The 12,284-nt window shown below is 44.5% G+C and overlaps 1 protein-coding gene across 1 annotated transcript in view; it reads left to right on the top strand.

Annotated features, from left to right (window-relative positions):
- Window positions 1-12,284, top strand: part of SLC24A3 (solute carrier family 24 member 3) — a 480,571-nt gene that overhangs the window by 405,277 nt on the left and 63,010 nt on the right. The window contains exon 7 of the mRNA XM_060611249.3: window positions 8,490-8,564. Within this exon, the coding sequence (XP_060467232.1) occupies window positions 8,490-8,564 (75 nt within the window). The remainder of the gene's footprint in view (window positions 1-8,489; window positions 8,565-12,284) is intronic.

The following is a 12,284-nucleotide window of genomic DNA, read 5'->3' as shown; positions in this document are numbered from 1 at the left end:
GCAGAAGATAGACAATATAGAAAAAATTCAGCTTTCCCTTTGCCTTAAGAATATTCATTCCAAACTCACTAAACCTCCAATTTTGTACTTATTTAAAGGAAAGGCAAAGTAGTTATCTTAACCAATGCCTGAAATGTCATAAGGAAGATTACCAGATATAGCAAGTAAAAATAGAAGTCACCCAATTAAATTGCAATTTCAGATAAGCAACAAATATATTTTTAATATATTTCCCAGGTGATATTTGAAATTATACTTCTATTTTTTTAATTACTTGTTGTTACCTGAAATTCATATTTAACTGTATCCTGTGTCCTGTATCTTACCTGGAAACTTCACCAATAAGCCAACTCCAAGTGTGATGGAGTAGTTACTATTAAAGTTAATATGTGTCATTAATATTAATAACTAGCACTGTAATTGCATTTTTGTTTTGTGTGGGTAGCGTTTTTATTGGAGTACCACAAACATTCAGGAAAGTGCACATATCATCAGTACATCTCAATGACTTTTCCCAACCAAGCACACCCAGTAACCAGCACCCTGATCAAGAAGGAGAATGCCCTTTCAGACTCTATCCCTGGCCCAAGGGGAACACCATTCCAGACTTAAACAGCATAATTTTGGGGGCACCTGGCTGACACAGTCAGTAAAGCATGCGACTCTTGATCTCACGGTCGCTAGAGTCCCACATTGGAGGTAGAGGTTACTTAAAAATAAATAAATAAACTTAAAAAAAAAACAGCATAAGTTAGTATGTTGTGCTTTCAAACCTTATGTAAATGGGATTGGGTTGTATTTTTAAGTTTACAGAACTGTGTGTGTGTGTGTGTGTGTGTGTGTGTGTGTGAGGGGGTTGGGGGGAGAGAGATGGAGAGAATGCTTACCCCGATTATTGGCTCATTGTGTAAATCTGTGTTTTGGATACGGCAGACACTGCTGGTGCCCCACCCGTGATCCCTCATCCTCTCCATTTCAGTTCCCACCAGCCTGACTGCATTTCTCTTTCTGAAGGCTCTCCTTGGTCACTGCCCCTGGACAGGGAGTACCAGGTATTAACAGTCCTGGGTGCAGCCCTCAACCATGACCAATGGGAGTGGGTGGATAAATACTCCAGCCCCCTCTGCCCTGGGGCGAGACAAGGGAAGAAGCGTGTTCTCCAAGGCCTCCCAGAACTCCCCACCAGGAATCAGGATTGCACCCCAGTTGCCCCCTACTGTAATTTGCCCCTTGTCTTCTTTCTGTCATCTACCTCACTTTCCCCAGACCCTAGCAATGTTTCCTACCACCACCTCCCAAATAACCTTGGTGAACTCAAATCCTTGCCTCGGGCTCTATTTCTGGGTGGAATCACATCCCCATTAGGTGAAATTACCCTCATACCCTACATTTACTTGTACCTGGTGCCGGCACCTGGCACAGCAATGCCTGATGGTGAATGTATGCTCTACACCCTGTCCTAGAGTGGACAAAGGGCTCCAGGAGCACAGCCAGCAAGTCTGGGATTTTCTTCCTTAAGGCAAAGCTGACTCCTTGTGAAGTTTGATGTGTATGAGAACAGTCTAAGCTACCACATTTTGAACACCTACCAGGCAACAGCTTACATTTGACATGAAAACTCCTGCACTAATGTTTTGGATGATTGAGAAGGCACTTCTGAGTCCTGGGCACTCTGGGTCATGATGAGTGTCCGTGGTTATTGTTCAGTACAATCAATGAAGACTGTTCAAGACATTACTGTGTGTCTGCCCTGTCCTGGTGTGGCCTCATGTTTATTTAACTATATCTCCAGTGGCAGCTTGTTTACTTCTCATTTGTTTTCCTCACCTAAAAGTATAACTCAAGATGAGATTTCCTAGAAAAAAAATTTTTAAATATAAATTCATTTTGTGAATTTTAATTTGTGAAGATTAATAAGCCAAAGTTCACTGTATTCTGCAAAAGCATAGTATTGTCTTTTAACATGACCTGATTATTACCGTCCATTTCTGACTATAAACCAGAAAGCAGGAGTCATTTATATATCAGGGGTTTTTCCCAGGATCAAAATATTTAAAAAGTGTAGTTGAGGGGCGCCAGGGTGGCTCAGTCGGTTAAGCGTCCAACCTCAGCTCAGGTCATGATCTCACGTCTCGTGGGTTCGAGCACCGTGTCAGGCTGTGTGCCGACAGCTCAGAGCCTGGAACCTACTTCGGATTCTGTGTCTCCCTCTCTGTCTGCCCCTCCCCCTACTCATGCTCTGTCTCTCTCTCTCTCTCTCTTTCAAAAATAAACATTAAAAAAAATTTTTTTTAAGGGTGCCTTGGTGGCTCAGTTGGTTGAGTATCTGACTTCTGCTCAGGTCATGATCTCATGGTTCGTGGGTTCGAGCCCCATGTTGGGCTCTATGCTGACAGCTCAGAGCCTGGAGCCTGCTTCAAATTCTGTGTCTCCCTCTCTGTCTGCCCTCCCCTCCTCTGCCAACAGAGACGCTCTCTCTCTCTCTCTCTCTCTCAAAAATAAACATAAAAAAAAGTGTAGTTAAATAATGAACAGACAGCAGTGCCAAGACTTCCCCATGGGAAGAAAACCCGGGTCAGGCCCTCACCTGTTCTGAACACCGCTTGTGAATTTTATGTGCTCCCAGAGTGTTTGGGGAACACCCCGGAGGCCCATCCTTGCCCCACGTCGTATGGCTGTCTTTCCTGAGATAAGAATTGGCTGTAGAAATTGTGTCAGCTCAAAAGCTTGGAACAAAACTCATGTTATGATTTTTCTAATCCTTTTTCCGTGAAATCTGTGTGAAATAACAAACATTTCTCTGAGAGGATCGTTGTATGTTTTGTGTCGTGTAACTATTATGCTGTTCCGACTGCTTCAATCGTTTTTCAAAAAGGCAAAGCACTTACAAGCCCGGGGTGTTTGTGCCTTTTAAAATGTGTCTACAATGTCAAATTCCACTGTTCATCGAGAAAACTCGTCATGGGGTGCCTGGGTGGCTCAGTCAGTTGAGCATCCAACTAGCGCAGGTCATGATCTCACAGTTCGTGGGTTTGAGCCCCAAATCAGGCTCTGTGCTGACAGCTCAGAGCCTGGAGCCTGCTTCAGATTCTGTGCCTCCCTCTCTATCTGCCCCTCCCCCACTCGTGCTTGCGCTCGCTCTCTCTCTCTCTCTCTCTGTCTCTCTCAAAAATAAACATTAAAAAAATCATCATATATATTACATTGCATTATATACATTTATACCATATATCTCCATATATTTTATGTGTGTATATTATCCTATATATAAACAGCTGCATATAGATTTGCAGTAATCATCTACAAAAAATATATCATTTTATTGTGAACAGTTAGTTAACTTTTAACCTCCTCGAAGGAGCCAGAATTCAAGAAGATTATCACTCAACATTTGAATAAAGGAGAATGTGTTTTTTCCTCTGTTTTGGAAGTGTGATGTTTTGGATTTTTTTTCTTTTGGCATTATGCCACTGTGAAACTAAATGAAATTATAAAAAGGAAACTAAAGCTGCATATTCAATAGAAAAAGTGTGAAATGCACTCCAGAAATAGAAAAGATGATCAAGAAATACCAAGATGAAATTTCAATTGTGAAGGATTCCTGGAGCTAGGGGAAATAGAGCCTCTGCCTTTAATTTATGGAGGAGTGTGCCAGCGATGGCCTTCTGTAATCTGCACCATCTGTATCATTGATTAACGAGGTCAAGGGCAGGATTACTCACTGTTGGTTTTCTCCCAGGAGCCCTGTTCTAGTCTCTTCGCCAGAGTGACTTCTCAGTCTTCCTTGCAGCCATTTTGCAGAGTGCTAAGGAAGCATTGTCTTCTCATCGGTGCCTCCCCTGCTCTGAGTTGGGAGACACCTGCCAACAGATGACAGAGAGGCTCCCAGTTTGATGCAGAAGTGCTAACATGTCCCTCTCTATCAATAAATATGTTCGGGATCTGAGTCCGATGGTTGCTGACCCCCATGTAAAGAAAAAAGACCCTTCACTGAGAAGCAAAGGGAATGCCTTAGACCCCACGTCCCCCAGTCTGTGGAAAAGTGAAACATTCAGACAAAGAACAATGAGCTGTGTTGGTGTTTGTTTGTTTTAACAAACCAAACTAGCTAAACAGAGGAGTTTCCAGTTTGTTTAACGGACTCTCTTGCTCCTGGAATATGTCTATACTGTGTCCATGTCTACAGTCTTTATGGCAACTCCTTTCTGCTTTGATTACTTGCCCTGAATCTTTTTAAAGCAGAATGTTTTTTTTAAATTTTTTTAACATTTATTTATTTTCAAGAGACAAAGACAGAGTGCGAGTGGGGGAGGGGCAGAGAGAGAGAAAGATACAGAACCGGAAGCAGGCTCCAGGCTCTGAGCTGTCAGCACAGAGTCCGACGTGGGGCTCGAACCCACCAACAGTGAGACCATGACCTGAGCTGAAGTCTGACACAACCGACCGAGCCACCCAGGCGCCCCTAAAGCAGAATGTTTTTTTTAATTGAGCTGTGGTCACTGCTTTTTTGTCTCCCACCTTCAGCTCTTCCCTCCTTTGGCTACCATCTCCAAAACACCTACCTAATGACTTAAAGTCATGGAGAAAAGATCTCTGTGGGAGGCTGTAATGAATCAGTGTGTGCTTTCATTGTTGCCTGCAGGGAGGCCTTGTGCCAGAGTGTGCAGGGACAGAGGCTTGAGACCCAGGCTTCCTGGGTTCAGATCGCAGCTCTTCCCCACTGCTACTTGCACCATCTTGCCCAGATTGCTGGCCATCAAGGGTGACAGTGACCCTTCTTATCAGTCACTATAGGATTGGATGACATAACCATTCCCAATGCCTGTATTTGCAGGAAGTGTCAGGTAAATATCTGCTATGGTAATGAATGGTGATCACAGGAAGGTAAGGTAGAGGTAGACAGGAGGTCATGGTCACAGCTCTCAATACAGACATCACGGACTCATCAACGATGCTCTATTAATTCCCTCCAGGGTACGGAAAGAAATTCTTCTCTGGTTTGACTACTTACTTGTCTTTTGGTCATCCTTTCTATAGAAAAAAAAATTGGTTTTGCTCAGGTGTGGGCTCTGAATCTGAAGCTAAATTTGATGGTGGTCTAGTGATTGAAAGCTGTTCTGGAGGATAAATGAACCACTTTTCATCTAGAGTTGGCATTTAGGCCTGATGCAAGATGTATTTCTTGCAGCACATCTAAATGGGTAATTTGTATCATACTTTCTTAGGTTTTAATTTTTATTGAAGTCATATATGCAAAGAGCTGAAAGAGGCAACCAATTCTAGAAAGCTTATTATGAAAGATAGCTCTCGTCCAATCCCACCAGCACCAATTTCCCACCTTTTTGAGTCAACTGTGTTTTGCTTTGGGTTTTTTTTTTTAAGTTTATTAATTTATTTTTAGGGAGAGAGAGGGGGAGACAGAGAATCCCAAGCAGGCTCTGCACCATCAGCACCGAGCCAGGCGTGGGGCTTGAACAAATAAACCATAGGATCATGACCTTAGCCAAAGTCAAGAGGTGGACACTGAACCAACTGAGCCACCCAGGTGCCCCAAGTCAACTGTGCGTTTTAAATGATGTACATTAGATGTGCAGCATAGTGATTGGTGGGGCATATCCTCCAGCAGCCTTTGAGAAAGGGTACACAGGAAGTAAATTTTCTGAGACAATTTAGCTTTTTATTTTTATGCTTCTCTCGCTTTTAATGAATAGTTTGGTCGGGCATAGAATTTCAGGCTAAAATCATTTTCCTCTCTAATTTTAAAAGTCGTCACTCATTGTCTTTTAGTTTTCAGTGCTTTTGTTGAGAAATAAAATGTCATTCTGGTTTTGATCCTTTGTATGTAATCCCATTACTCTCTTTCTAGTGGTTTCTAGGACCTTTCCTCTGTGCCAGCACTCTGAAAACTCATAATGATATGCCTCAGCGTACATCGTTTTTCTTTCTCTTTCTTTCTTTTTTTTTTTTTTTTTTTTTTTTTTTTTTTTGGTCCATTGTGATGAACACTCAGGAAGCCGTTTTACTCAGAAAATGCCCATCTATAACTTCTGGGAATTTTTCTTTAATTACTTAATTTGATCATTTTCTCTCTCCTCTATTTTCTGGAACTTATGTTCTTCATGCCAGGTTTCCTGTTTCCATTAAGGTGAAGGAGGTACCTCACCTCACTACTGGTCTGCTTGAAGTGAGTGAGGAAGTTTATGGATTAAATGATTAAATAGCTTTTCAGTGTCCCTGTTTTCAGACCCTCCTTTCTTCCCACTTTTAGAGCTCTGCACATGGCCTAGCTGCGTGGCCCACTATTCTGCTTTCCAGCATCCAAAATTTTGTTGCTCTGATCAGCTCTTATATACTCTTTCCCTTGGGGGTCTATCTTGTAAAAAAGAAAAAAAAAAAGCCCTTTACTATTACCTTGTCCTGTTATAACAAGAAAGAGCAAAGGTCATGGTATGTGTCCACAATCTGTGAGCTATAACTAAAAGCCCAAGTGATTTTTTTAAAGAAATTCAGAATTGATATTTGCCACATGTTTTAAGTTCATTTTCCTAATCATCATACATTGAGTCAATATTCACAACATTTTATGACCTGCTGGAAAATGGACAGTCCAGTCCCCTGTACGGCATTCCATAGATGAGCATAGATGCTAATGGGTACACTGTACAAGGGGAGAGGATGATAAAAGGGTAAATAAGGGGTGCCTGGGTGGCTCAGTCGGTTAAGTATTTGACTTCAGCCTAGGTCGTGATCTTGAGATTCATGGGTTTGAGCCCCACGTCAGGCTCTGTGCTGACAGCTCAAAGCCTGCAGCCTCCTTCAGATTCTGTGTCTCCCTCTCTCTCTGCCCCTCCCTTGCTCGTGCTCTATCTCTCTCTTTCTCTCAAGAATAAATAAACATTAAAAAAACTTTTTAAAGGGGTAAAGAATACTTTACATTTGTTCTGAAGTGATTTCTGTGGCATGAGTCCTTTTCTTGACAACCCCATCATCTGGAACTTAGATCTGCAAATACAAAACCTAATAAGGCAAAATCAGCACTAGAAAATACCTAAGTGTCCCTATAACAAGTGAAAGAATGTGTTCATGGAAAGAGACTGGCCTCATTACTCATTTATGGTTCTATTTAAGTCATTCTTTCATGTTATTTGAATCCTTTTCTGGTTTGACTTTGCCTGATCTTTTCTTTATAGACTGACACAGTAGTCAGGGAGAGAGGAGGCTCCAAATGTGGCCCTGTCCCTGAATCCCTTTTTCTATTGTCTTTGGTGCAGCGTGTGCCTGTCACTGGCCCGGCTGACAGCTGACGTTTGCTGTGTCCTTATTCACGTACGAGGCCAAGGGCAAAGGCAGCTAGACATGTCCTGTGGCCATGGGGTGGCTGACACTTGTCTAGGGAGGCGGGAGGGAGCTATGAATGACAGCCCAGGAAGCACGTCCGACGCATCTCTCCAGACTGTCCCAGGTTCTTTGTGAGAGTCAAAATGGACTTGCTCCACAAAGCAAAGAGAAAATAGCATGCATCCCTTAAAAAGAGACTTGGAAGGGCTTACCAAGGAGAAATGACTTTTCCTCCGGGACAGAGATCCTGACCTAGCGTCTGCAGCTCCCCCCCTTGCCCACAGCTGCTCCTCCCCATGGCCCAGCTGCGGCTCCATTGCCCTCCTTTGTCTCACCCAGGGGCTTTCTTCTCCTGCAGGAAGTCTGGGAGCAGCAGGTCAGGGCTGCCGTAGCCCCCAGCAGTGTGTCTCCTGGCCTCATCCCACAGCAGAGCCATTGTATCCTTAGAGGGACATTGCCCAACTGCCAAGAATAATGTTTTCTCTAGATAAATATGCAAATCGATGTTTTAAAAATTCTGATGAAACCAGGAGTCAGGTGCCGACAAGGACAGGCATGTAATAGAGGTGAGAGAAGAGGGTAGCAGACTGGGCTTTTCCAGGCCCCTTCTGAAGGGCACCCGCTGCCCAGGCCTGGGGCTCATTGTATACAGGAGCATGGGCTGCAGCAGACACTAGAGCATTGACAAGGACACAGAGTAGGTTGCTCTAACGTCCCCTTGGCATAAGGGATGCTAAGGCTGGTGGGTTCCTGGGAGACATGGGTCTTTGAGTCAGCTTTGCCGAGCCTTCCCCACACTGCCCAGCAGCCTGGAACACGTCCCCCCGACCTTCCCTCTCTCCTTCACAGGGGTCACTCCTACCTTCGCCCTGACTCCCTCCCCGTTTTCTCACATGAGTGTCTCCCCCTCACAGAATTGTTGCAGGTTTAATCCTACCTTGGAATCTGCCTTTCAGAAGATCCAGACTAATATGCCCAAAGGCCTTCAGTAAATTCATATCACCGGACAGATTGACTGGGACCAGCACGGGAGACAGAAATACTTGGTTGTATTTCCAGCTTATCACTGGCCAGAGCCACCAGGAGCCAGGCTTTCTCCTTTGTGCTGTGGAATAGCCTGTTTCTTACTGTCTTTTCCCCCTTTCCTTCAGGTTGTGGCTCTTTCCTCGTGGTGTCTGCTGAGGGATTCGATTTACTACACGCTGTCTGTGGTCGCGCTCATCGTGGTAAGTGTGGGATGCACACCTCACCTGAGTCCCTTGCTGTTTCTCTTCCTCGTCCTTCTCACCACTCGGGGTTATATGCAGCTCCTCCGCATGGAGTAAGTTCAAGGTCTCTGGTGATGAATGAGCGAATGGATGTCTATGCATGGAGGTGGCTTTTCTTTTTTCCAGCTACTTTGATCACCCAGAACCCCAGCATGATAGTTTGGTGCTCACAACAAGAGATTTGACTGACTCTGGTTATCTGGTTCCATGAGAGTCCTCTGCTGTTTCCCTGTGATCCCCTGACCACTGCCTCTCACTTTCTCATGGTCTCCTCTGTAACTCTCTTCAGCGTCGGTGTCCCTGGGTTTGGACCTTACTTCTGCCTCTCTGTATGCTCTCCCAGGACAGTGCCCACGGTCATTACCACCTTTGTGCAGACACCTTCACACTATTTTCTTGGCAATGGCATCTCTCAAAGGTCCAGTCACGGATAAGCCACTCTGTACTGGATATCTTCTGTCCCAAACCCAACATGTCTCTAAACTTAGGATGACTTCCCCAAGACAGGACCCCCTTTCTAGTATTTCAGCCCCTATTTCTCTCTTAGCCACCCAACCTGAGAATGACTTTAAGTTGACCTTTCTCCCAATTCCACCATATACCCATTTGGCTTAATTGTAGATTTTCATCTTGTAAAAATGTCCTCAGTATGTCCCTTCATAGCCCATTTTACTTGAGGCTCTTTATGTCTTTGGCCTGAACTGACACAGCCCATTGCAGGTCAGTCTTAAAACTAGTAACATCGCTGCCAGCCCCCCTCCTTCACCCCCAGGCAGTCCTCAGAGCTGCCTGTACATGCCAGTCCCTTGTGACTCCATGTCACCTGTGGGGACAAATCCAGACCCCTTAGCTTGAGTCATCCAGAAGAAAGGGGGCAAATCAGAAAGACCTGAAATGGAAGCTAGGACATCTGACTTCTAATTGTGGTCCTCTCCCTTCTTGCTAGCTCTAATGACCTTGGAGAAATCAAAGTCTCTTCAAGTCTCAGTTTTCTTACCTACAGAACAGGAATAGATCCACTGAAGGGTTTACTCACCTGTCTACAAAGCACTTCCATGTAGGTTATTTAATTGTAAATATCTCTACAATTAAGCTAAAAGTGATGTTTAATACAAGGCTTTCTACAAGGAACAAGTAGATATTTCAGCCAACAGCAGTTCCTGACAGTGAAGATCTTGGGTTTACAACCTCTTTCCAAGGGCCGTTAACCATCGGGAGGGTAAAGATCTGACCAAGAGTAGAGAGTTCATTTACACCGCATTAGAATTAAAGACATGCCTCTTCCGTTGAACTTTTAGTTGGTAGACTTAAAGACATGTGTGGATTCTGTGTTCTCATTCTCAGTTATTACCTGTGAGGAAGGTATGATCACCCCAAATCTAGAAGATTCTGCTGTTCACACAGCCCAGACTTCTCAAACACTCGTTTCAGTGAGCTTTGAGCTTTGTCCTGCAACGTAGGAACCCACATTGATCATGTGTGCCATTTGCTCAACCTGCCTGTAGGGTAATTTAGGACGGGTTTTGAAAGTTACTGTTTTCAAGAGACATGGCTTGGAGATAGCGCAAATGAATGCAACTCTGTATTTTGCTGCATTTCAGAAAGAGAAGACCATTCCCAGAAAGGCGAGGTGATGAGGCAGAAAGTACAGGCTGAGATTTCCCCAGGGCACAGACTTGGCATGTGCACTCCTGACAGTGAATTGCCCACACTGGCTTCTTTCTCTGTTCTCAGTACAGACACCTCCTGGACTCGATGGGAAGTAACTTGTCTTCAGTCAGATTTATCGGGACATGCCCATGATTTTTTTTTTTTTTAATATAATTGTTGCTAATGATGTGTAAAGATGTAAAGCGGTTTTGCTTCTTTGGGCTGCGGGTGATGCCCACCCGAGTAGGGTCTTTGGGCCAACCAGTCATCTGCCTCATGCGTGGCTGTGAATCACAGAGCTGAGCCAGCTGAAATACCCAGGCTGCCGCAGCTCTGTATTTTCCTCAGATGGCTGGCCGCAAGGTATAAAAGCCAGTGATTCTCTGCTATTCCCTGAAGGTCTATACTGTGTGTTTACAGACCAGATATCAAGGCTGGAGTTTTCCAATTTGAGAAAAATTACATTTCTCCACTGTTAGAAAGTAATGGCAGAGATAAAGCTTGAGTGCTCAGCGTTTAGTCTTGGCTCTTCTGACTTTTACTGGTGTCCTGCCAACTTCAGTGCACCCTGGAAACACCCAACATTCTTATCTAAAAGGTGTAACTCTGAGATTTCAATCCAGTAGGTTCTGGAGGAGAGCCCAGGAAGTTGTATGTTGGCCACAATCTTCTCTGCCCCTCAGGTGATTCTGATGCATGCTCACCTCAGAAACTCAACTTCAGATGCGGTTGGACACCATTTCCTTGGGATAAGTCCTCTGCTGCCTGGCAGTGATGGCTTCCAGAGGAGATGTTGAGATTCTCAAACACAAGACATCGTGGCAGCCCACTTGTCTAGATTTCTGACTGCTGTTCATTTTTGGGGTCATTTTCACATAAGTCTTAAAACTGGTGTAAGGAGTAGAACAGTCATACATAGAAGCATGGCATTTAGCAGAAAGGGTTTCTCAGTGTCCCCAAATCTATTCCATGGCCCAGCCCCAGGCTACTGCTCACACCCGCTGTTTTTATCAGGGTTTCCTGTTCTCCTTTTTCTATGTTTCCCCCAATGTCATGGTAACAAAATCACTTTCCTTCTGGCCTTCCTTATATAATATGGGGTTCCCTATGGGACCCTGCAGTGGACACTTAAAATTCCTGTATTTAAAAGCCTTCCTCTTATCCACAAATAATTGCCAACCATCCGAACAATTTATTTTAACTATTAGGGTTTTTTTTTAACCTTCTACCCACTCTTTATGGTTCTGAAATGTTCAGAAGACAGAACTCCTGGTCCCCTGGGGGGATGCAATAAAGAGCTCGTTCACCCAGAGGGCAAGTCTGGACTAAGTGGGACCAGATGGCTATTTCTATGTACATCCCAGTGAGAGGCCTTACAGACCCCCATTCAGAGGAGCCCCAAGGACAAACTGTGGGGCCCTGGATCCAGACAACAGGAGAGACAGCTTCCACAGGGACGTTTGTGCCGCTGGACCAGGAGAGTGCAGACAGTCATGATTACCTGGGTCTGAAGCAGCTGAAATGGAAGCTGGCTTGAGAGATGGATAAGATCAACAAGCAAACACATAGGAACAAGACAAGCATGTACACACTGAAACCAACAGGGCTTAAGACAGTTAACTAAGAGGGACGTCTGGGTGGCTCAGTCGGTTGAGCGTCTGACTTCGGCTCAGGTCATAATATCGCGGTGAGTGAGTTTGAATCCCGCATTGGGCTCTGTGCGGACAGCTCAGAGGATGGAGCCTGGTTCAGATTCTGTGTCTCCCTCTCTCTCTGCCCCTTCCCCACTTGCTCTCCTTTTCTCTCAAAAATAAATAAACATTAAAAAAAAAAAAAGACAGTTAACTTAGAGACCAGGGACTCGGTTCACTTGGATATTTGGGTTCCATCTACCTTGGCTCTGTGCTATTTTCTGCTTGGCTTGTTGTTGTCTTGAAGGGAGAAAGCAGAAGAAATTAAGAATGTGTTACTGACACTGATGGGGCGGGAAAGCCCCATCAGGCGACTCTCTCTAGCCCTGGTGACATT

Source organism: Panthera onca, chromosome A3 (genome assembly GCF_046562875.1).
Source record: "Panthera onca isolate mPanOnc1 chromosome A3, mPanOnc1 haplotype 2, whole genome shotgun sequence".
Taxonomy (NCBI): Eukaryota; Metazoa; Chordata; class Mammalia; order Carnivora; family Felidae; genus Panthera; species Panthera onca.
The sequence above is the reverse complement of the archived record's forward strand: the minus strand, read 5'-3'. Positions and strand labels throughout refer to the sequence as shown.